Source organism: Odocoileus virginianus, chromosome 7 (genome assembly GCF_023699985.2).
Source record: "Odocoileus virginianus isolate 20LAN1187 ecotype Illinois chromosome 7, Ovbor_1.2, whole genome shotgun sequence".
Lineage (NCBI taxonomy): Eukaryota > Metazoa > Chordata > Mammalia > Artiodactyla > Cervidae > Odocoileus > Odocoileus virginianus.
The window spans coordinates 18,648,828-18,675,038 of record NC_069680.1 but is presented as its reverse complement, the minus strand read 5'-3'; the positions used below and the strand labels follow the sequence as shown (position 1 = coordinate 18,675,038).

At 44.8% G+C, this 26,211-nt stretch overlaps 1 protein-coding gene across 3 annotated transcripts in view; it reads left to right on the top strand.

Annotated features, from left to right (window-relative positions):
- The window catches only part of GFRA1 (GDNF family receptor alpha 1), a 225,161-nt gene that overhangs the window by 175,842 nt on the left and 23,108 nt on the right, over positions 1 to 26,211 (top strand). For all 3 annotated transcript variants that reach the window (XM_070470252.1, XM_020897148.2, XM_020897149.2), the window contains 3 exons: positions 11,792 to 11,901; positions 14,720 to 14,854; positions 18,629 to 18,810. In XM_070470252.1, coding sequence (XP_070326353.1) covers positions 11,792 to 11,901; positions 14,720 to 14,854; positions 18,629 to 18,810 — 427 coding nt within the window. The remainder of the gene's footprint in view (positions 1 to 11,791; positions 11,902 to 14,719; positions 14,855 to 18,628; positions 18,811 to 26,211) is intronic.

Here is a 26,211-nt window from a genome sequence, read left to right as displayed (position 1 = left end):
AACATTATGTTCTTCTGGGGGTACAGACAATACCTCCTTAAATTTACACTGGCTTGATGCCAGCCAGGCCATTAGAGGATACCGTATGGGGATCATGGGTGGTGACCTGTAGAATTGCCTTGACCTGTTTCTGTGGGTGTGATTCCACTGCCCTATAAAACTCATTTCTTTTCTTGAAGATGTAGAGGACTCACCGGAAAAATCTCTCTTTGGTCCTAATGGAAGGAAAAAGCCTGATGTTAATCTTGAGTTTATCGAGCACATTCAGACCTTGAACAGGTGGATTAGTGACCTCAGGACAAAGCATTTCATCTGCCAACTTATTAGCAGATGGATTCTAAGGGAAATATCTGTGTGGTCATCTCTACCCTCGGGCTTCACAGAGGTCTCAAGGTCAGAGCAGAACAGGAAACAAGAGCGCAGATGAGCGCTACTCTCATCTAGGAGCCTGCTTCGGTTGTAAAGAGGTGATAGGTGCCAGGCACACATAAATTCTTCAGGAATACTTGGAAGGACTTCCTGTCATTCAGCCAGAGTAAATTAAGCTTCAGGAAAGTTAAGGTACTTGCCCCAAATGTCATGGTTTAGTAAGCGATTGAATTGAAATTTAAGTCCTGGCCCATTTTCAAATTCTATATGCAAAACCTTTACTGAGTCCTGCTTTTTCATAGTGTTTTCATTTTCTGTTGCTGCTGGAACAAATTACTATAAACGTGGTGGCTTTAAATAACAGGGATATATTCTCTTCCAGTTTCTGGAGGTCAGAAGCACTACCTGGATCCCACTGAGCTGAAATCAAGGCATCTGCAGGGCTGAGTTCCTTCTGGAGGCTTAAGGGGAAAATATACTCTATTGTCTTGTCTCATTTCTTGACTCATGGCCCCTCCCTCCATCTTCTAAATCAGCAGCAGCCAGTCCAGTCTTTCTCACATGGTATCACCCTGACCTCCTCCGACTCCCTCTTCCACTTTTAAAGACCCTTGTGATTACATTGAGCCCATCTGGACCATCCAGAATAATAATCCCCACTTCAGGGTCCACAACTTTAATCACATCTGCAAGGAGGCACTATTACCATGTCAGCTGACATATTCTTAGGTCTCAGATTCCAGCGTCTAGAATGTGTACATCTTCATGGACCATTGTTCCACCCCCCAGAGTAGTTTCTCTCCTGAGCATCCATCTTGTTTTTAACTTTTGGTGTATCATGGATTGTGCAGCTAGATTCCCTCCACCACCCTTCCCAGTGGTTTCTAGAAATCACGGAGCCAGGTGCCTAGCTTTCATCTAGCCAGGACAGTGTGTGCGTTTTGTACTAACCACACCACTGCCTCTCTGCTATCTGTCTTCAGCCCCAAATACCCACATTAATTTTTGCATTTATTCTGTTCTTTAAAGCTACATCTGAATTCATCTCAAAATTCTTTCTGAAGCAAGAGTGGGCATAAATAAATGAAACCATGGTGGGTGACCTTTGCTGCCCTCTGTACCTAAGGCGGTTGACTTAGAGTTTCTTAAGATTCCAGGATGAATGTCAGACAACTTCTGTAATTCACTCCTGAAGATGGAGGTGTCTGCAGAGTTCTTGTTGGTTTTGTTTTTTAGTTTGCTACATTGTGTCCTATTCTTTGTGACCCCATGGACTGTAGCCCACCAGGCTCTTCTTACATGGCATTTCCCAGGCAAGAATACTGGAGTGGTTGCCGTTTCCCACTTCTGGGCATCTTCTCAGCCCAGGGATCAAATGTTCATCTCCTGCATTAGCCAGCGGATTCTTTACCCTGAGCCACCTGGGAAGCCCTTCCTGCAGAATTCTACATGAAGTAAACTCACAGCTTGTTGGTTTGGAGTTTTGAGATCTGGTTCTACTGGCGAAAGATTGGGTGAACATCTAGATTTCTATTTCTCCTAGTGGCCAAAAGTCACAAAACTGATTACTGAAGTTTTCCTGCAGAAATATTAAAGAAAAAAAAGTACTGGATAAGATTCACTTCTAGAGTTTTAGCATCTTTGTCACAGACAGCTGTTGGATACTTGAGAGCATAAGTGATACTTTCATTATCCAGAAAATAAACTCCCAATTTCTTTTCTACCTCCATTTCTTCCTGTAAGATCAAGTACCACCAAAGGTAGGTTTTCTGCAATAGTGGGCATGCTGTAGCATGAATAATACAAAACAGATCTATTTGATTTGACTATGCAGCATAGCGTTGTTTGTGATGTAACTGTACTCCCATCATGACTGAGAATCCGCTTGCTGCATGACCAGCAACGTGTGCGTTGGAGAAATTTGCTGAGGGAGCTGAAGGGAGGAGTCTCAGCTGAAGGGCAGCTCTGGGGCATTGAGTCAGGGGCTGCAAGGAGCCTCTTCTGGGTTGGGATGGCTCCTCATGCCAACTACCCCAGCTTGCTTTTCGATTTGCCATGTAGAGATGAGCTGTCAAGCCCTATCAGCCATCTGCAGATGTGGATGGACGGCTGTCAGTGTTCAGGCAGGGTGACTTGGTGAGGGGTGTGGAGATTGAGCTGATGCTGACCTGAACTTCCCTCCGGGGGCTGCTGCAGTTCGATGTGGACAGAAGGGTTGAGAAGGCATCGCATCTCTGCCCTGCAGCCTGCTTTCACCGAGCCCACCACCCAGAGATAGACCCCAAGCAGGACACGTGGACTAAAAGGATGAGTGGCTCCACCTACATTCGCTCTTGTCGTGGGTCAAGTGACCACAGCCTCCTGGGACCCACATGCTAGACTCGGAGCCGCCAAGGAGCCAGCGGAGCAAGGCCTCCCCAGGGTGAGGGGCGCAGGTGTGGAGCGTTGGGTTAAAGGGTCTGGAACCTCCCTAAGAATCTGGATGAACCTGAGCTTGAGGGGAAACAGGCATTGACTTCTGCTTGGTCACAGGGGCCTTCCTATCCCAGTAAACACAAACATTAGGCAAGCCTTGAAGACTACTGGATCTTCACACCTCCCTTTCCCAGTCACATGAAGCTGCGGCCTGGCTGAGTCACCAAGAAATGCATCAGTTGGCTGAGGGTGGGACGCCGCATCAAAGGGCCGAGGAACACAGTGGGGCTTTGGCCCTCTGCGCCTGGGGCGTGCGAGCCTGCCTTCCGGCCTTTGCTCCAGGGAGGACACATTTGCTCCCAGAGAGTGGGAGAACCCAGGCTTTCTGAAGGACAGCCCGTCCCTGGCAAACACGGCCTCTGCTTCAGGAAGCCAGAATGTACGGTCCAAAGAAGGGACCAGAAAGTCAAGAACCACCACCCCCCACCCCCCCGCTGCAAAATCTGTTCAACATAGACTCTGATTTGCTGAAGGATGCTTTCCAGATGTGTTCTCCAGTAGGCTGCTGGAGAAGAAGGGTTAAGGTAATTTTCTAAAAACAGAAAGAGGAAAAATCTGTTTTGTGTCACTGTTCCAGAAAATTACCGTTCCCCTGCTCTTTCTTTGTCATCTTAGGCAGCGTGTTTTTCTAATTGATTTTATTCTTCATAAGAGATCAGCAGTATTAACAAACTTACTGATGTTTAGTCATTTAAAAAATATATCTTTCCCCCCTAAACTCCTGGGGGAAATAAAATAGCTTTTCTTAAAATGCTTTTATTCTATCAGCTCATATGGCTGAGAGGTTTGTAAGGAACACCTCAGGATCCCTAGCTTCAGATTTGTTGAGTTTGTTTTGGTCAGACTTATTGCCCTCAGTGACACAGGTTAACCTGTTTAAGGCACAGATGTGTTAATAATTCATTTTAGTGCACTTCGCAGAAGCTGTGTTTTATACAGATTGAAAGTTTGCGACAACCCTGCATTGAGCAAGTCTGTCTGCACCATTTTTCCAGTAGCAGTTGCTCACTTCATATCTCTGTGTCACATTTTGGTAATTCTTGTAATAGTTAATACATAAGTGATTTGCTGTGGTGGTCTGTGATCAGTGACCTTCGATGTTGTTATTGCATTTGTTTTGGCATTTTTAACAGCAGAGTATTTTTAACTAAGGTATGTACGTTTTTTGGACCTAATGATATCCTTCACTTAATGGTGTACAGTAAAAGCATAACTTTTACATCACAGGAAGTCAGAATATTCATGTGACTTGCTTGTTGCAGTATCCGTTTTACTGCAGTGATCTGCAACCAAACCTGAAACATCTCTGAAGTCTGCTCACCTGTCATAGGAAGACCAGCAGAAGATAGATTAATGTACATATTTCTCTGTGTTGAGCTTGCTATATGTTTTTGTGGCAAGTGCTTCACATTAGAATGGACCAGAAATTGGGGAGAAAAGATGAAGGGATGGGAAATAAAAATGTATTGCACAAAGTGTATTCTAGGTTCTGAGCAAGGTGCTTTACATGACTGTCAGTAAAGTATCACGGCAGCCATTTAAGGCAACTGTAGTTCCATTACCCCATTTTCCTGGTGACAAAACTGAGGATTAGAGATGTCCAATACGTAGCTAAGTTATTTAACCATGGAAGGTAGGAGTGGAATTAGAAACAGGTGCATGCCACTCCCAGGGCCCTCATTTTTATGGCTCGTCCAACTGACCCACTGAGAACGCTTTTAGAAACTAAAGGACTTGAGTTGAGATCCAAGACTTTAAAGCCCTAACACTCATGTTGGATTCAGAGCAAAACACCTGTGATTTCTAACACAAGCAAGTTAATGAATGGATTCTATTCCAAGCTTCTGAGTTGCTAGTGGGTCGACAAGTCTTGCAGTCTTGTATGGGCAGTGGTGTTGCCCCAAAGACTTCTTAATAAAGGGTGGCTTCGTCCATGGACAGAGTCACCACCTTCTTGGGCAGAGTCTTGCACCCTATCTGACCCCTCCTGAGCCCGTGTTGCTTGTGAAGTGCTCGCTGAGGCTCAGTCAGTGGAATCTTAGGAAGAGGACTGAAGAACACTGGTCAGACAGTGGGAAGAACAGAGCAGTTATACACTAGATGACTTTAATTCAATCCCAGGGAAATTAAAGTCCAGCACCCTCCTTACTTCTCCCTTCCTGGTCTGTTATAGACAGCTAGCAGTTCCTCTTCCAGTGAAAGCCCTCTGCCACCACTTAACATGTGACAGTAAGCAGGACCTTAACCTCTTTGGCCCTTAGCTTTCTTGAATGTGAGATGAGGGGATCCCATAGAAAGATCTGGTCTCTAGGGACTTCACCGGTGGTCCAGTGATTAAGCCTTCACCTGCCAGTACAAGAGGGTGCAAGTTCGATCCCTGGTCGGGGAGCTGAGATCCCTCATGCCTTGGGGCCAAAAACCAAAGCATAAAATGGAATCAGTATTGAAACAAATTCAATAGAGGACTTTAAAAAATGGTCTTCATCAAAAACATCTTTAAAAAAAAAAAAGATGTGATCTCTATACTCAAAAGAATCCAAATGCCTTGACACTAAAGTCATGTGTAATGGTGAAGTGGAATCATGGGTGAAAATAATAATAATGCATGAAAAACACGTGGATTTCTTCTCCAAGTAGCTTCAAGTGTCCAACAGACTGTTCTGAAGTGGAAGGGAAATCCAAAATCGTCAAACATCATATGATGATGTTCAGGAACTCTGGTTAATTAGTGTCAGAGCCTGGATCCCATTCAGGATCTCACAGTTCTTCGCTCAAGTCTCCATTCCATCAACCACACAGCTTGTGTCCAAGTATGGGATTTGCCCTGGGGAGAAAAAAAGAAAAAAAAATTTACAGGATTAGAATAATCCAGGATGAGTGAAACTGGGCATTACTAGTATGTTTTTGAACTGTTCTCCATAACTCTATTTTCCTAAAAATGTTAGCAGAAAAAGTAGGTAAATGATTTCTCCTCCACTGTCAAAAGACCATCTGCTGTTTGAGAAGACTCTCCTAGATTTTATCATTATAATCATTTTTCTATTTCCAGTTAGCAGCATGCTTCCTTTAATAAGATATTTTCTGCATAAACCACTGTTTTCTCTTCAGCAGATTTCCTAAGGCCAACTTGGCATTTGCTGGCATTTTTCTCCTCTTTAAGGGTGGGAAATTTCTCTTTCAGAGGGAGATCCATTTCTACATTAGTGCCTATTCATTTTCTTTTCATTTTCTCAGAGAAAAACAATCAGGTTCATCACTGCTGTCGTCATGGAGATTTCATGTCTCCAGAAGAAATGCACTTGTGGAATTTCTTTGTTAATCCTACCCCGGCCATGTAAGCTTTCTTGTTTGGATCACTGCAGCCCAGGCAGAGGAAGTCATTGAAAAGGGTTACAGTGTGGTTCTTTACCCAGGGTGGGCAGGAGGATGTATGCACTGGGCAGTCCTGGGATGCTGGGGCTGGTTGGCCACTGGACAGATGAAGGTCTGAGAATCGCACAACCTGCTGGATGCTTGACACCTGTGGTGCCATGACCTCAGCACAGTCACAAGCCACCTCTCTTATCTTCCTTTCAAACTGTCCTCTCCTTTTCCTCCTCTACAGTCTGTGACTCCACAATCTACAGAGCTGATTCTGCCCCCTCCTTTTTTGCAGTCTTGCTTTTCTTTTTAAAAAAATATTTATTTATTTGGCCGTGTTGGGTCTTTGTTGTGGCACTCAGGATCTTCGCTGCATCACTCGAGATCTCTGGTTGTGGCACACAGGCTCTGGAGCACGAGCGCTCAGTACTTGTAGCACTTGGGCTTAGTTGCTCCACAGCATGTGGGATCTTGGGGCTTTCCAGGTAGCACTGGTGGTAAAGAACTTGCCTGCCAATGGACGAGACATAAGAAATGCGGGTTTGACCCCTCAGTCAGGAAGATCCCCTGGAGGGGGGCATGGCAACTCACTCCAGTATTCTTACCTGGAGAATCCCATGGACAGATGAGTCTGGTGGGCTACAGTCCATAGGGTCACAAAGAGTCAGACATGACTGAAGTGACTTAGCACACATGCATTCAGGATCTTAGTTCCCCAGTCAGGGATTGAACCCAACTTCCCTGCATTGCAAGTCAGATTCTTAGCCACTGGACCACCAGGGACGTCCCCAGTCTTGACTTTCATTCCATCAACACCCACCACAGGCTTCCTCGGTGGCTCAGTTGGTAAATAATCTTCCTGCAATGTGGGAGACCTGGGTTCGATCCCTGGGTTGGGAAGATCCCCTGGAGAAGGGAATGGCTACCCACTCCAGTGTTATGACCTGGAGAATTCCACAGATTGTATAGTCCATGGGGTTGCAGGTTGGACGCAACTGAGCGACTTTGACTCACTCACTCAACACCCACCATTCAAGGGCATCCTCTTTCCCCCCTCCTCTTCTCGTCCTCAGTTCTCGCCTCAGGGTACCCAACTGGCTTCAGCCTCCAGCACAACTGTCCTTCCTTCCTTTGGCCAGTTCCCTGCTTTTCTCATCTCTGCTAGAGCAGGGAGGGCATAGAAGAAGTTTCAAGCAAATCTTTGCTTAATAACTGAAACACCCAAGAGTCCTTCTGTTTTGCAGACCTGATTATGTTAATTCTCTGTTTAAAATCCTTTGATGGTTCCCACTGCTTTCAGGATAAAATCCAGCCTCTTAGGTCATTCAAGGCCCTTGCTGATCTTGCTGGCACCATCTCCTGTCACTCACCATGTGCTTCCTGTGGCCCAGCCATCCCAAGTGAACAGTTGACAGTTTTCTGGATGATGCATGCATTAGGTGGTGGTGGTGGTTTTGTTCAGTTACCAAGTCATGTCTGAGTCTGTTTGACTCCATGTTAGGTGTAGTGGTTGAGAAAGTACTGTGGCTCTGGAGTCACCTAGAATGTGGTCACGTTTCAGCTCCAGCACAGAGGTCTACAACCTCTGAGGAGTTACTTAACCTCTCTTTGCCTCAGTGTCTCCATCTGCTAAATGGGGCTGGTGGTATCACCTACTGCAGTTAAAATTAAATATGTGAATAAATGCCAGACACTTCGATCAGTGCAAATAATCTGTGATTGTTCTCCTGGGATTTTTATGAATCTGGTTATTTTATCACTTATTGCTTCCTTCTGCAGAGGGAACACCCTCTTCCCCCTTTACCTGAAGGATCCTACTGATCCTCCAAGCCTCAGTCTCAATATTACAACTTCTCTGAAACTAGTTCCTGTTGTGTTAAAAGCTTAAATTGTAGAATCAGAATTTGTTATTGTTGTTGTTCAGTTGTTAAGAAGTGTCCAACTCTTCGCGACCCCATGGACTGCAGCACACCAGACTTCCCTGACCCTCACTAACTGCTGGAGTTTGCTCAAGTTCATGTCCATTGAATCAGTGATGCTATCCAACAGTCTCATCCTCTGCCACCTTCTTCTTCTGCCTTCAGCATAATAGTCTTTTCCAATGAGTTGACCCTTCACATCAGGTGGCCAAGTATTGGAGCTTCAGCTTCAGCATCAGTCCTTCCAATGAGTATTCAGAATTGATTTCCTTTAGGATTGACTGGATTGATCTCCTTGTTGTCCAAGGGACTCTCAAGAGTCTTCTCCAGCACCACAGTTGGAAAGCATCAGTTTTTTAGGGCTCAGCCTTCTTTATGGTCCAGCTCTCATTGAGTACATGACTACTGGAAAGACCATAGCTTTGACTATACAGACCTTTGTCAGCAAAGTGATGTCTTTGCCTTTTAATATGCTGTCTAGGTTTGTTATAGCTTTTAAATCCTGGTTCTGCTATTCACTATTTCACTCTAGTCTAAACTCAATAAGCTGTTGTTTCCTCCTCTGTGAAATTAGGATAACAGAGTAATAGTCCTTACCTTATTAGAGTTGCCAGGAAAAAATATGAAGTATATGAAGACGTACCTAACATATTCTAAATACTTGATTCATGTTGTGTTACTTTTATTAGCAACGTTTCTTATCTTTTATTGAGAACTAGCCATCGTGGTATTATCATCTTTTTACTTGTTTCTCTTGGCTTCTAGATGGCAGGTTATTTGGGTTCAGGGACAGGGAACTCATTCATACTTATTAACACAAGCCCTGGACTCGTCATTCAGTAAATACAAAGGACAAGAAGTCAGCTGCTTTGTCAATACTTGTAATCGTTTGCACACGTTGCTTTGAGAGATTTCAGTGGCTGTGTTGTTGGGTTGGGAGCATCTTTAGAGAGAACCGTTTTCTTTCTTTGGAAGATACTGGAGACTGGAGGTTAATTTATGACACCATTTCACATGTCATTTGACATAAAGGTGATTAGGGATGGGAGAGGTAGCTCATCCAGGAAGTGCTGAAATTCAACTCCCAAGAACCTTGAGTTCCCAAGAATTCAAAGGAAGTAAAGATACTTCCTTTATATGTGGGATTGACTACACCATGCTGGTTTTTTGAGAGCATTGTGCTAGTAAATATTTAACAACTGGCTCTCTGAGAACAGCATAGGGTTGTGGGCTGTAGAGCTGACTGATTACCATAATGAAAATTCTCCCACCTCGTCCACTTTCAAACTACCATTGTGAAGTTAACCAACTCACAGATTTCATGAAAACATACAAGTCCACCCACTTGAGCAACCACCGTATAAACTTCCTCTGCCTTCAGTTTTTCTGTCTGTTAAATGTGAACCCCATAAAGTGATCATCGTGTCTCCAGGCATGAATGGCAAGAGGAGGTGGGTCAGAGGTGAAGGAACCAGCAAAATGTTCATGTTTCAGCAATGCCGTGTAGGCTCACCATTTTGGTTTTGTCTTAGGACTGAGATTTGGGCTGACAATCTTCTCTCTAAAACCAGCCTGTTCGGGGAGATGCTCAGAGCAGTATATCTAGTTTTATCCTCCCAATCAGGGTTATGTTCTCTGCAGCAGACTAACTCAATTAGCCTTTCATTCCAGAGTCCAATTGTGAGTCAATTCTGAGGTTGTTAAGCAAAATGAGTCTGGTGGCATTAGCCTCCCGCTGGAGGATAGTAATCCGAGTCACGGTGCTGTTCAGTTAATAGTCTGCACGAGAGACTACGAGAAGCAGGAGGCTTGGAGACAGTGCGACCTTTCATCCCTCTCTGCATGGGCAGCTTGGAGCACGGGGCTGCCAGGTCAGGGAGCTGATCGGCTTGTGTGCAGAGCTGGAGTCCCAGCTGCCTGAACCACACAGTTGGCCTCTGCAAAGTTAGAAGCCCAGTGCCATGAGATCATTAACTTTCATGACCAGGAAAACTCTTCTGAAATTGACATTCGATCCAAGATGGATGCCATTGGTGCCAGTTGAGTAAGTCTGAGTCACCTTTAGGGATTTCTTCTGAAAGATAAATCCTTTAACCAGGCTGCAGAAAATGGCCAGGTTCCACGCCCTTTGGTGTGTTCAGTTAGAGTCAGAAAGCACCAGCTAGGCTCAGACTGTGGGAGGCATGCAGGCACACACACAGGCGCATGCACCAGCCTCATTTGGAGGATCTTTGCCAAGCCACTTAGCTGCACCACATGGCCCCGCTCGGGAAACGTTCTGAGGAGTGTCAGGTGCTGTGCAAAGAAAATAAAGCAAAGCTCCAGCACCTGCCCCGGGGAGTCACAGTGATGGGACCTGGCACACGACATACGGAGTGTACAGATCGGCACAGATAGGGAAGCTCAGACACGCCTTGTTTACATGGGTTCAAGGAGAGACCAATCCCAAAGGAACACTGGGCAGCCTTTCCAATGTGCTGTGCACACAGATCATTTCATAAGGCCTTTTAATCTTCCAGTTCAAGTTGTAGGAAAAGGGCCCAGAATATGCTTCCTACAGACCCTTTACAGACCCCTGTGATGTCCACACATTCTACCTTGCTCAGCCCCACCCAGGCAACCCTGTTTATATCATTAGGGATGCTAAGTAAATACAATTTCTTGGGTGGAAAGAAGTAAAAACAGCCCTGTGTATGTTGGCTGCCAACTCGAGTGCGCTAAAGAGAAGGAGCTAAGACAGCCATCCGTTGTCTCCTGTAATCGCCAGATAATTTAGCTTCTCTTGAAGTCTATTGTGTTCTTCACATAGAAACAGAGCTGTTGTCTGCTCAGATGACCTTAGAGATGGCCCAGTTCTCATTTAGAATTTCTCCAACAATATCCTCTTCAGACTGAAAAACAGCCGGTTGGCCACAAAGAGCCCCTTTCCTCTGCAGACCAGTGATGTCTGCAGTCCCTTTGTGCTTCGGCAACTTCACCAGCACCCAGGGCTTCTGGGTGGACTGCGCTGGCCCCTGCAGGCTTCCTGAACTGCAGACAGAAGCTGTACTTTGACCAGGGGACCCCCTACACCCAGTCGCATCCTGACCAGTGTCTCCGAGTCCCTTTTGCCTTTCCCTGCAGTGCTGGAAAGGCAAACTTCCCCCCAGCATCCCTTGGCTGGAATATACCACTGCCCCCTCCCTGGGGTGGTAGATGAGAGATGACTTAGAAGACCAGATACGCATATTCTTAAAGCCACTAGGAATTATGGGAGCAGATGGGCTGTAGGATCCTATTTGGACGCCAGGGACATGTTTCTGTATAAAGTAAATATTTTCCCACTGTGGCTCTCCGGTGAGTGTGTGCAGAAGCATATTTCCTAAAGATGCAAATAAGTCTAGTCAGAAATAAATATTGAAGGGAAACTTCAAAGCGTCAAGATTTCTCCAGTTGCAGGCCCTGAAGACTTCTCTGCAAAGAAGCAGACACAGGTGGGCGAGGGGATGGCTGGGGGCTTGTATACAAGAGAAGATGCTAACATTTTAAGAGTCTACACTCTCTGTATTTTGGGATGTTGAAAAAGGCCTATCGAGAAAGGAGTAAGGAAAAATTACGTCCGTGCAGAAGAAGCTTGGGCTATTTTCAAACATATCCTCCCCCCTCCCCCAACTTTCTTCCTGTTGCAGATCGCGCCTGGCCGATTTTTTCACCAACTGCCAGCCAGAGTCAAGGTCTGCGAGCAGTTGTCTAAAGGAAAATTACGCTGACTGCCTCCTCGCCTACTCGGGGCTTATTGGTAAGACGGGGAGACATGGGATGGGAGAAAATGCTGGTGTACAAACACCCAGAGTCCTTCCCTTGTAGCCTGCCACTCACTCTGTGGGTGTAAAAATCCCCTCGGAACCCTCTGTGCTGGTGTTTTGATGTTGAGTCCTTTAGGACTCATCTCTAAAAAAAGGGGGGCGGGCGGGGCAGAATAATGGATGCACAAAAGCAGGAAGAAGCAGGGATTATTAAAGAGCAGGGAGGCAGCAAGTGTGAAGACCGGGGACGCATCTCAGTTGAAGAACTGACCACACAGAACAGAAGTAAGTGGGGAAAGCATGGTTATGGACGAGGAGAACCAAGTCAAACCAAATTAACTGAAGTAGGTAACTTTGAAGAGGGGGGTGCTTGGATGTCATGCAGTCTGGGGAAATCAGAATAGCTATTTCCCTGAAATGGCCCTTTGGAAGGAAAATCCCTAAAGACTTGGTGTTCTGCTTGCCATTAGTAGTCTGGGTAATTCAGCTCCTGGTGGGGAGGGAGGGAGGTTTCCTTAATATTTTTTCCCTGAGAACAAACATAGCAGAAGTAGTCTTGTTCTGTCTTTCAAGACCTGAGGTGCTTGGCATTCAGGAGAGCAGTGCAATTAGGCAAGGCACTGGTGAATTGGGAGAGGACAGGAGTGAGGCAGGTTCGTGCCCAGAAATAACAGGGCAGCAGGAGAAAAGGATGGGGCTCCTGGTACCAGGGCTGTGGGAAGCCTTGGAAGCAGAGCTCCCTCACGACTGTCATGTGAGAAGGAACACATAGTGAAAGCTGGGCAAGGATGAGAGAAATCACAGTTGTCAGAAGCCTGATGGCTCAGCCAGGGCGCCAGCTCCTGCCACTATCACACTAGTCACTGGGCAGGAAGAACGTCCTATCAAGAGTGACAGCACAGACCAAAGTCTTTGTCGCCAGCATATCTTCAGCAAGAGTCACTGGGAAAATCACTGGCCATACTGAGTGCTGGGAGGTTGCTGGTGCTGTACACTCAGCCTGATTTTATTTGCAAGGATACCTGTGCTGTCTTGGGTAATACCTTTCACCAGCGACTGACCATTCTCACTGACAGGTCCCATGAGCTTATCTTCCTTAAGTCAGCCCTCCACTTTTATTTATTTTTTTCTTTGGCCATGCTGTGAGACTGGCAGGATTGGCATGTGGCTTCTTAGTTCCCTGACCAGGGATCAAACCTGTGACCACCCTGCAGTGGAAGCCTGGGGTCTCAACCACTGGGCAGCCAGGGAAGTCATTCCTCCAAATTTGCATTCAGTTTTTCCTTTTCTTAAATAAAGTAGTTCCTAGTAAGGATTATTTATCAACGATAGAATTACATGTTTAAGAAATAACAGAATGAATTAAATCATGTTCATTGTAAAGAGTTTTTTAAAATGCAGAGAAACCCACAGTGTTAAAAGATCTCTAGCCCCACTCCCAGATGTAATCACTGTTAATGCCTTAGTCTACACATTCAAGGTGCACACACTCATTGAAAACTCCATGTGGGTTCAAGCTCAACAAACTATTACATGCCTGAGGATAATGAAATCACTTAAGGGAAGAACTAGTTGAAACAATGCATTCTGTGAGCCAAAATTTATTTCTCTCTTGGGTCCAAATCTTTCCCTCCACTCTGGTCATTGGGTTCTAAGATCTCTGAAGACAAAGCTAGTTCCTACCTTTTCCAAATGTCAGAGATCCATTCTGGAGCCAGACACAGTGGGTGCTTAGCAGACATACTCTAACCTCTTCATTCAGTGTTGGGGATGCCTGTTCCTTTCTCACCAAAAGTTACAAGCTTCTCTCTGCTGTGGGTTGAAGTTTTCATCCCAAGGTAGAATGGGACATTGTTTAGTTCAGGTCAGTAAGGAATGTAGGGCAAAGATATGCCCTTGATCCATAAAAGCTTAAAAAGAATTTTTTTTTTTTTCTGAACCAAATATATCCTGTGACTCACTGGACTGCCTATTACTTCTTACTTCCACAAAATATACAAAAACAGAAGGCTTCTTGGCATGGGTAGGCATTGCCTGGTGTGAGCCACCCAGGAGAAGACATTTGGGTCATGTTAAGTGTAAATGCATTGTTTATTTGCACCAATACAGAACTCATCAGAAGAACAATGAATACACAGGAAGATGTAGGCAAGAGACCACCCAGCGTTTCTTTGAGGATTTTTGAGGACTATTAAGACAATACCACTGGCTTAGGAAATTTCCACTGTTTATTTCCAATTCCATCACAACTTGCAAGACCTTGTTTAAATCTCTTGAGAGTCTAGTGAACAGAGGCTTCCTTGAATACATCTAGAACGTGGGGTAACCCATAAAGAAAGCTTCTAAGCTTCCCTGGGTTACCTTGAAGGAGCCATTTGCTTCTGAAGGAAGTAGATGCAAAGTCCTAAAAGGCCTTTTAAGATATGTAAAACCAGCTCTATCTATTTGTGAAGATTAATGACATTTTCAAGAAAATGCAAGGGATTTGGCAATTCATGCATTCTAAGTTAATTCTCTCCTGCTCCATGACATCCACACCATTTGTGCAGAGAAAAATACCCTAAGCGCAGCTCAAGGAGTTCTGTTAGAATTTTTAAAGTAAATGTGTAAATTATTTTATGTGCTCAAGATAAATTGCCAAAAAAATGCACTGCTTAACATAATTTCCCACTCAGCAAACACAGTGTTTGTAATTATCCACGGTGTTATCCACGGTGCATCTGAAGTCAGAGGAACATTTGTTTCTTTTCAGGCTATAGGAAAGTTTATATCATCACACAAGAATAAAACGCCTTGTTTTTACTCTTTTAGGTACAGTCATGACCCCCAACTACGTAGACTCCAGTAGCCTCAGCGTGGCCCCCTGGTGTGACTGCAACAACAGCGGAAACGACCTGGAGGAATGCTTGAAATTTCTGAATTTCTTCAAGGACAACACATGTCTTAGTGAGTTTGAAAAAATAGACAACAGCCACATAAACGTTTTCCCCTAAGTTCAAACTGTACTTTTGTGTTTCCTATGTCTGCCTCCTCTGTGTGTGTCTCTCTCTTTTTTTTTTTTCCTGATCGCTGCTGGTGAATCCAGATCCTTTTAGCCACACAGCGTGGTGCAGCAGGACCAGAGCAAGTGACGAACTGGGTGCCACCCAGGTGGCAAGTCCAGAGGCCCCGGGAAGCGAAAGACTCAATAGCCAGGGGCACATCGTGTGGGGAGGAGCACTTCTACCCACAGATGAAATGTTGGTTTTGGCAACCAGCCCCATGTCAGTTCCAGAGGTTTTTAAAACCTGGGCAGCATACACAATGTGAAAGACTTCGGGCAAGTTAGATGAGGGTAGGCCTCCAAAGGCTCTGTGAGAAAAATTAGAATGTTAACATCAATAGCCCCCTGGATGTTCAGGGTTGGCTCAGAGAAGAAGCAGCACTTCTCGAGTGGAATGGGCTGGTGATGCAGCCAGGAGCTTCAGATATCTCCGGAGATGAGATGAGCTGGGGGGGTGGGTCGGGGGGAGGTTTTTGCTTGGAAACAGTACCATTATTATTGCAGGGTCCTTTAGGCAATTTGGAAACACGTTTCCCAGGGGAAGAGGGATAGAGAGAAATGTACGGGTGTGAACGATGGGCCTCATCAAATGAACTTCGAAAGCACTGTGCCAGATCTCCCTTCTATCCACCGAGATGTGTGCGCCCCAGGCGAGGATCCAGCTGAGTACCTCATTTGTGTCTTGCAGCAGCCACCATTCATTTATCGGGTGCCTTCTCTGTGTGTAAACTCCTTCTAGGAGGAGTGTAACATATATCCAGTTGGCCAAAAAGCTCATTCGGGTTTTCCCGTAGGATGTTAGAGAAAACTTGATCAAACTTTTTGGCCAACCCATTACATTGTCTCATTGACTGTAATCTGCACAAGAATCCTGGGAGATCCACTAATTAGTATCCCCATGCCCCAGTGGAATAAGCAGCTGGTATTCACCTAGACCAGCCACACCGGAGATAGGATCCAAAGCCCCACCCACTTCCTTCCTCTGCACCCCGTGGGCTTCTGAATCAGGCCTGAGATTGAGGGGCTGATGGATATAAACACAAGCCTGAACATCAAGGACCGGGTAGAACTTCCTACTGGGAATCCTGGGCCAAGGTTCACCTGCCTCTGAGCACTTTGCCTTTAGGTGACAATTTCTCCATGGTACTCTGACTGATTTCTAAAGAATTAGCCAACTATTTACTGCTTGCACACAGGAAAGCTTTTAAGTGTTACTTCAAAAACCTCCTCATTGTTTCTTTTGTTGAAAAGACAAATCTAAGAGATTCACTCAGTAGGTACTTGGCTATAACCAAATGCTTTGATTATCTTAAAACGAAAACAAGCTTTTGGATACTTAAGTGAAATTTGAAACTAGTCTAAAGTGTGGAGACACTTGCCAAAATAACATTGGGCACTATATCGTGGAACTATACCTTAAGCCTCTTCTTTGGTCTTAACTAAAAAAAAAATCATGTGTGTGTGTGTATCCTGTTTTTCACATCCTGCACACTCTTCTGGCAGAATCCAGCTTTTAATGAAGATAAAGCAATGGCCATAGAAGTCAGTGTGAGAAAAAAAGATTATACTCACTTGGGCTGGAAAACTGCTACCTCAGAGAGAAATTAAAGTGGTCCCTGCTTAATAATATTTTGGTGAAGGGAAGAATGGTATCAATGCTAATGATTTTTTAATAAACATAAACACATTTGGTCTTCAATGAGGACCAAAGCCAGCCAGAATTTTTCATAGTCATTCCATTTATACTTTGATTAGATGGAGCACAGCCTACGAAAGACACAGACTAAATTCAGCCTCTTGCAACAGGCCTTAGGGTAGAAGGAATTGGAATTTGTAGGTTTCAACCTAAATGCAATAACCCAGTTCCCCCATCCCTTCAAATTAACCAAACCTCTCCAATTCCCCTAGCACAAACATGACGCCAATCTATTGCTTCCCTGGTGGTTCAGACGGTGAAAGAACCTGTCTGCAATGCAGGAGACCCGAGTTCAATCCCTGGGAAGGGAAGATCCCCTGAAGAAGGCAATGGCAACCCACTCCAGTATTCTTGCCTGGAGAACCCCATAGACAGAGAAGCCTGGCAGCCTAAAGTTCATAGGTTCGCAAGGAGTCAGACGTGACTTCGCAACTGAACAACAAGTGTATTGTATACTTTCTCTGTTTGCCTCCTTAACCAGAATATAACCTCCAAGAGGACAGGGACTTTTCTGTCCTGTTGGTGTCATTTGCCCCCTGCTGAGTCTCAGCACAGAACAGTGCCTGGCACTTAGTAGATATTCCATTGACACCTGAATGAATGAGTGAGCGAGCGGACAATCTCCCCAAATGACAAGGCAGACATACTGGAAATCACAGTTTCAACAAATGACATGGGTCTCCTGAATCTACATGCCTTAACAGGACAAAGGAAGGTTTTGTTTTATTGTTGTAGTCCTGGGTCATTTGAGGAAACTGGTTGCCCAAGTACTGGCTTCTTTACCTTCCACCCACCCATTAAGCTCTGTAACCCAACTGGGAGCTCAAGAAGCATTGATATTAATTTGAAGCTGTTTCCTACAGACTTAAAAATGTAAAGTTTTTGAAAACAAGCTTCCAATTTGCTGAACTTCAAGGATAACAATTTTAGAACAAAATGTCACTTCTGAGAGGAAGATTAGGCTTAAATTATTCTGTCTCGTATATTGAAAAATGCCAGCTAAGAGTCATATATTAACAATTTGCACATTCAGGTCCCAAATGGAAGAGTTTGATTTTTTATACAATGAATATGAAATAAAAAAAAAAAATCCTAAATCCAGGCCAAATCCCTGAGGACCTGATTAAAACCTGTTTTTTATTCATCTCGGGGAGGGGAACAACACACAACCAATTTACTCTTGCCATAAAAAACAATCTAATCCCATGAAATTGTAATAAGCTTTTAAAGTTTTACATTTTAAACTTTTCATTTAAGCAGGGCTGTGCCTTCCTAATTATGCAGATTTTGTTCAGAAGACTGGGAGCAGAAAGGAAAAAAATAATCTTGCTTACATTTTCACAATATATTATTGATGAGGTTTGGGATGTATTTTTCTTTAAAGAATTCTGTTGTGTTTGTACTTTGAGCAATGCCGGGCTCATAGTAGGTGCTCTTTGGTAGCGGATCACATTTTTTTTTTTTTTTTTTGCTGTTTGATTTCACTGCCTGCTGAATTTGTATGAATGCTACTGAGTCGCCCCAGTCTCATAATTAGGGATGTGGTACTTACTAATTAGCTTGCCATTAGTATAGAATTTTGACACAAGCATTTTTTTTGAAAGATGGAACAGTGATTGTGATCCCAAATAGCAGGTCTGAGGCTATTTTGAGTCAAGTTTCAAAAGACTTGACTGATGAATGTTTCAGGGAAAGGATCTTATTCAGTACCTAGTATCTGAAGAGGGGCACAATAAATATCTGTTGCACTTATAGAGCATAGCTAAGTGTCCAGCTCAGGGTTTAATGAGTGAATTGATTTTAGAGCACCTGACCCATGGCTGGCTCTCAGTATGTAGGGAGTGGATGGATGGATGGGTTTTGCTCAGAGAAGTCCAGTGCTCTCATCAGAATTTCTAGTGTACCTCTCTGGCTTCACAAATCCTGTCCGTTCCATTTGCTGCCTGACTTTGAAATTGGATTCCCTCCTGTTTTACTGCAGAAAATGCAATTCAAGCCTTTGGCAATGGCTCGGATGTGACTGTGTGGCAGCCAGCCCTCCCAGTTCAGACCACCACTGCCACCACCACCACAGCCTTCCGGGTCAAGAACAAGCCCCTGGGGCCAGCAGGCTCTGAGAATGAAATCCCCACTCATGTTTTACCACCTTGTGCAAACTTACAGGTAAGAGAGGAGGCCCAAACTCTCCGTTGGCATGGACTTCTGGGTGGGGACACAGGCTCATTTTCTGAAATGCATTTAGAGATGGATGGAAAGAGATGGAATGCTGCTCAGGTTTAAATCTTAAAAGTGCATTTTAAGCATGAGAAGTGGAGATCATGATGTACTGTAGAGTGGAGAGACAAATGGACTCTGGGACCAACTCTGCCATTTACGAGGCATGGGCCTTTGGTCCAAGCACTTGTATTGGTCTTGGTGTCCTCACCTATAAAATGAGGGGCTCAGACAGATGAATCCTTAAGCTTTCTGTTTGCGAAGTGGTAGATTTGAGTTGGCTATTTGTTTATTTAGTATGCTTTTGCAGTGTTCTGTCCAAAGCAGCAGCATACAGAAAAGGAAGAAGGAACTCTTGGCTTCAAAAAAAATATTTTTTTAAATTTTATACAACTTTTATAGGTTACTTTCCATTTACAGCTATTTCAGAATATTGTATATATTCCCTGTGTTGTATAATACCTCACTGAACCTATCTTATACCCAGTAGTTTGTGCCTCCCACTCCTGTATTGCCCCTCCCCCCCATCCTTCTCTCTACTTGTAAACACCAGTTTATTCTCTCTGTGAGTCTGCTTCATTTTTGTTATATTCACTAGTTTATTGTATTTTTTAGATTCCACATATAAGTGATAAACAGTATTTGTCTTCTTCTGTCTGACTCATTTCACTTAGTATAATGCCTTCCAGGGTCATCCATGTTGCTGCAATTGGCAAAGTTTCATTCTTTTTTATGGCTGAGTAGTAGTCCACTGGGTGTGTGTGTGTGTGTGTGTGTGTGTGTGTGTGTGTATCTTCTTTATCCATTCATCTGTTGATGGACACTTAGGTTGCTTTCATATCTTGACTATTGTAAATAGTGCTTCTGTGAATATTGGGGTACAGGGATCTTTTCAAATTAGCATTTTGTTTTTCTTATATATGTATGCCCAGGAGTGGAACTGCAGACTCATTGATAGCTCTGTCTTTAGTTTTGTTTTTTTTTTTTGAGAAACCTCCCATACTATTTTCCACAGTGGCTATACCAACTTACATTCCCAGCAACAGTACTCAAGAATCCCCTCTTCCCACATCCTCCACATGTTGTCTGTGTCCTTGTTGATGATAGCCATGCTGACAGGTGTGAGATATCTCCTTGTGGTTTTCATTTGCATTTCCTTGATGATTATGATGTTGAGCATCTTTTCATATGCCTGTTGGCCATCTGCATTTCCTCTTTGGAAAAATGTCTATTCAGTTCTTCTGCCCATTTTTTAATTGGGTTGTTTATTTCTTTGATGTTACGTTGTATGAGCTGTTTATATGTGTTGGACATTAATCACTTATCAGCCATTTCACTTGCAAATATTTTCTCCCATTTATGCGCTTGTCTTGGGAGTCCTTGGCTTTGTCTCCATCACCAGCATTTAGACTCAATGTGGAGTATTTAACTCTATCTAAAGCTATGCCAGAGACAGTGTTATTAATGGAGTATTAAGGCAAATGTAGCATCCTGGACAGCTTCATTCTTCAGGAAGCACAAGAAGATACTCTTTCGTTTGAGTTGCCGTGAAACACTGCACTGCAAACCCCTCGCGTGAAGACAGAGTCCAGTGAAAATGGCCCAGAGACTTCTTTGGGGTTGAGGCAGATCTCCAAGGGCCAGGGCCACAACGACCTACGAACGGTCGTTTCCTGACTTTAGTCAAAGCAGAGTGCCTATTCTGCCTTTTTATATTTTTTTCATCATAATGAGTATTCAGCTATTTGGGAACCTCTTCATATACTCACCAAGGATTTTCACACACTTCACCTCTTCGGATATTACCCTCCTGATGGCTGGGGGAGAGATGGTGTGATTGTGTTGTTCCTGCAATGTTGTTCACCTTGTTCTTTCATCAGAGGATGTGGGGCTCTGTGAGGGGACACTTTGGCTCCAGCCCACAGAGCTGGCAAGTCATGGAGCCGGCCCTGGAATCTGAGGCTTGTGTTCTTTCCTTGGTTCCTCCTGGATTTGAGAGGCAGTGGTGACCACATGGTGACTTCTGCCTCCTGCCATGCTAGGGGAAGGGACATGTGCCAAGCACAGTGATGTCCCTTCAGCCTCGTCACAGAAATACGTCCTCCCGCCTCTCCATCACCCCCACCTGGGGCCCCACCGAGATCCCCCTCATCAGAACACTAACCAGAAACTTCTCTGCAAATACCTTCTTGACTCCCCGCCTTGTCTGTTCCCTGGAAAGTATTGGGGCAGTTTATCTTTTTTTCTGTTTTACACTGTTTATTCATTTATTTGGCTATGCTGGGTCTTCATTGTGGCGCTCAGGCTCCTGGCTAGTTCTCCTCTCTAGTGCACTCCCCAGACTGAGCTGCCCTGCTCCATGTGGGACCTTCATTTCCTGACCAGGGGTCAGGGATCAAACCTGCATCCCCTGCATTGGAAGGCGGATTCATAATCACTGGACCTCCAGGGAGGTTCCGGGTCAGTTTTTCTGCTTCTGCTTTGCTTGCTCTCTTCTCGCCCCAACACTCCCCTCTTCTTCTTAAGATGTCCCACCTGCCATTCAGCCGAGCTATGTGTTCTATTCTCGTCCTCCTGGGTCCCCACCAACATCGCACTCTCAAACGCACTCACACAGAAGACTAAGGAGAAGGTGGGTGGGAAGGCACAAGCCTAGGGTCAACCAGATGTTCTTCATACTTCTAAAGCATTTCCTGAGCCCTTCTCATCTTCAAAGCACTGTGCAAAAAATGCCAGAAGTAGGGGTAGGCTTGGGGAATACTGCGGCATCTAACCTCGCTAGCCTGCAGCAGAGCCCTGCTGTTCAGGGAGGGGAAGCCAGTTGTGCTAAGTCACCAGCTGGTTAGAGGTGTGTCTAGAAACAGACATAGCACCACAGAGCAGTCTCTTCTTTCTCTGTGGCCAAGCCTCAGTGTCCTGCTTCCTCTTAGGTCAACCTTCTGTTCTTGTCGGGTCTGCTCAGATTCCAGCATCAATAAAAACTGGTGGCCAGATGAGGGTAGGACCCTGTTATAATGAGGTGATGACAGTGGCCAGAGGTGGTTCCTGACCACAAGAAGAGGCAAAGCTCTGGCTGCAGCAGAAACAGGTTCTTCTCCGCTCGTATCTAAGTACGTGGAGCTTGAAGGTAGAGGCATTGTCCAGCCTGTTTATTAACCTCCTTTGGTGTTCTGGAAACCTCATGGAGGTGGGCATTCAAAACTAAAATTCTGTCCTCCATGAATGTACAAATGGTAGGTAAGATGCAGCTGGTCGGTGTCTATGGAAGTTCAGACTCCATGAATAGGTGGCATCTCAGAAGAATTGTCACTACTGGAAGCTCCTTCAAATTAGTTTTTCCCCATGGGAGAACAGTCTGCAGCCATGAGGAGGTGTTCTTCTCTGCATCTCCCTGTCAGCCCCCACCCCACCAGATCATCTGTCCTCTGCTTTTTGGGGTACGGTGCTTGGCTTGGCCGCCAGTATTTACCTCCAGCAAGATCTGCTCGACCATCTCCCCTGTACCCTGGCAACGTCAGGGGGCCCATCAGGTCCGTTCCCAAGAAACAGCCTTTCCTTCTCCTGTACTAGTGGTAGGGACTCTGCCTCATAAACAGAGGGACAAAGTGCAATTAAAGTGTGATGTTTGTTTCAGGATTGCCATTTAACCTCTCAGCAGAGTGGGGCAGTGGAGACGGCGGAATACAGAGGAAGCGGAGGGGGGGACAGCCACACCTCTCTTCCTGATGACACGCGCACAATCCACCCACCTGGGAGCTAAACAGCATTTTACTTCTAGGGAGCTCTTAAGGTTTCCACAAAACCTCCCCTTACCTCCTAAGATGACTCCCTATGAGAGCCCACTTTTGCACACATGAGGCAGGGGGTGAGGCCTTGGGTCAAGCATGTGTGCAGACCCAGGCTCTCATCCTCACCAGCACTGTGACCTTGCCAAGCCTCCACTTCCTCATCTACAAAATGCTAGGACTTCTTTGGAGAAGGAAATGGCAACCCACTCCAGTATTCTTGCCTGGGAAATCCCATGCTCAGAGGAACCTGGCCAGCTGCAGTCCACGGGGTCACAAAGAGTCAGACTTCTAGCTGCTAGATTGAGAGGATTAAATGGTGGTGATTTTTCATTGCCTGGGGTAGAGTAAATGTTCCAGAATGTCACATGTGACGCTTAGTCCCAAGTCAGTGGGCCATTTAGTCCCTTCGCAAGAGATGGATGGTGGTATTGTGCTTTGCTTGGGGTGTTACATTGGGGAATGGCGGTGTGAGTTAGCACTAACATTTGTAGAGCAAGTTTCATTTTGTGAAACATTTCACATGCATTGTGCTCTTTAGTCCTCACAGCATCCCACGAGTCAGGTATGGTAGTCATCGTTCTCTTTTACAAATGAGGCAACTGAGGCAGGGGCGTGATAGGAACTTAACCGAGATCATACAGTAATTCTCTGGTGGGGCTAGGATCTCTGACTCCGAGGCCAGTGCACGTTCTCCTTGCTCCATGACCTTGGACAACCTGGGCTCTTTCTTTGAATTAGAAGTGGATAGAGAGGAAGAAGTGAAAAATAGAAAAGGAGGTCATGCAGTATTTGTGTCTGTGTCTTAGCATAATGTCCTCTAGGTTCATGATCTCATTTATATGTGGAATCTAAAAAAGTTGAACTGTTTAAAGCAGAGACTAGAATGGTGGTTACCAGGGGCTAGGAGTGGGAGAAATGGGAAGATGTTGGTTATAGGGTACAAACTTTCAGACATGCAAGGTGAACAAGATCTGGATATATATAGCATGGTGACAGTACTTAGCAATATTATATTATATGCTTGAAATTGCTTAGAGAGTACATTTTAGTTGTTCTTACCCCACCCCACGCCCAAAACTGGTAACTGTATTAGGTGTGTAATAATATGTTACTCAGCTTCATTGCTGTAAGCCTTTCACAATGTATGAAAGTGAAAGTGTTAGTTGCTCATTTGTGTCTGACTCTTTGGGACGCTATGGACTGTAGCCCACCAAGCTTCTCTGCCCATGTGATTCTCTAGACAAGAATACTGGAGTGGGTAGCCTTTCCCTCCTCCAGGAGATCTTCCAGACCCAAGGATCGTCTTTTGCATTGCAGGCAGATTCTTTATCATGTGAGCCACCAGGGAAACCCCCAATGTATACATATATTGAAACATCAAGTTGTATGCCTTAAGTAAATACAAATTTTATTTGTCAGTCATACCTCCATAAAGCTGAAGGGGAGTAGGAAGGATAGGAAAAAAGGAAAGGAGAAGCTGGATTTTGACAGACCCATGTGTTCCAGTGCTTCCTGAAGGCAGCAGTTCGAATGATGGAAAAAACAGAAAGCTCATGCTTTAGGCATGGATGTTTCATGACTAAATCCCAGGAGAGAGAGTATAAGGGAAAGACAAAGTTTGCCAGTAAAACTTTTTGCAGCTTGATGATCTCTTTAAAATGACCTACATTAAGAATGGTTGAAAGAATCAGTGGAAGCCAGAGGATCGGGAGGGATGAGTGACTGATGAGAAATGGGACTTAGCCCATGAGAACATGGTCCCTGGCGTTGATTTAGAACTCTTGCTTCAACATAGGGCTCCCAGGAGACTCATTCTTCCCATCTGTCCTTCCTTTGCCTGCCTGGCTGTCTTCAGACAAATTACCATTTGCCAGGGGGTCCTAGAAATATCTTAGAATGGCGTTTGTCCCAGTGCATGTGTCATTACTCAGAATAGAACTGACTTAAACCAGCTTGGGATCCATGGGTAACAGATTTGGAGAAAGTCAACTATCTTTGGCAGCTCTAAAGTTCACTTCCCTTGAGAAGCACCCTCTTGTAATATTTTTAAATATACAATAATATGAGAAAACTCGGAGGGACTTGGGTTTCTGTTTTAACATTTGAGATAGATTTCCCCCTTGGAAGGGAAGAAATAAGAATAAACATTTTCAACAGTCAGTTTCAAAGTGTAATTATCAACAAACCAAACACAATTCTGTTTGGGGAAAAGAGTAGCTTTGGGTGTGGTGTATATAGGGCTCATCTGCAGTTTTCTATGAAAGGCTCAACTTTAAAAAAAAGCAAAATTGATTGATTAGTATAAAATGTCATAGAAACATCTAAGAGCTAACCCCCTGAGGTGATAAAATACCAGGTTTTGGGTAACCAGCCAAGCTCCCATGTCAGGATTAATTGGCAGGCATATTAGTAACAAGCGTGACAGAGGCTGTGCTATTGTTGGCATATCCCTTTGACTTGTACAAAGTGGTCACATGATAAAGAAACATTAAAAATCCTACCAATTATTTCATCTTCTGTGCACTTGAGTGGCCTGGGAGCTGGAAAAAGCTCAGCATATTTAAATCAAATGGACTGTACTTGCCACTTATTTAAAGTAAATATCTTTTGGAAGTGTAGGTGTTAGAAAAATCTCTACTTTGCATTGTTGAACATCACTTAACTCTGGTGGCTCAAAGTGACGACCTCTTAAAGTAGCCTTTCTTTCAGCCCTAGCTTACAACGATCAAATAGGATTGTAGAGACTGGGGGATACAGCCTTGGGACTAGTGCTGAGGATCCTTGAGAAATCTTCACTGCCTCTGTCTCTTTTCTTGGAAGGAGATGTGAGGTGTGATTGAGAGAAGAAAATACTGATAGGTGGGGGTTCGCGCTCAGAGCTAAAGCTGCAGGATGGAGGTCAGGTGGTTGTGGGCACTTGGTGGGGAATCTTGGGAACACAGCTAGTGACGTCCAAAGTCAGTTTGTTTTTATGAACCAGAAAAACATATCTATGAGTGAGACATGGAGGGACAGCAGTTGTGGATCTCGGGTTTACGTCCCCTCTCCTCATCCTAGTGGGACTTTTAAGGCAGCATTCTAGAGAAGAACTCATAAAAGCAACTTTTTTGATCATAAAGGCGATGTGAGTGGGGTCTAAATGAATAACTTTCGCAAGAATGCTTGCTCCTAAAGTCAGCAGTGCAAAGGCTGGCTGTCCCTTCCCCCCCTTCATCATGTCATCTTCTTTGGCAGTCAGACTCTGCTAGCCCCAAGAGGGACTGTGCTGGCCCTCTGTGGGCCACAAGGGCAAAGGCTCGAGGTGGGCATTTTTTCCTGGAGCAGACCACCTGGGTTCACTCAATTTCAGGCGAGGTCTGCACCTCCCTGGCCTCTCAGGAAGGCCTCAGTACAGTCTCTTCTCTTGGCCAAGTACAGTTTGAAGTTGATAGAAATGCATTGGGCACTTGTATGTTGTTGTTTAGTCACTGAGTTATGTTAAACTCTCTGCAAACCCATGGACTGTAGCCCATCAGGCTCCTCTGTCCATGGGATTTCCAGGCAAGAATCCTGGAGGGGTTGC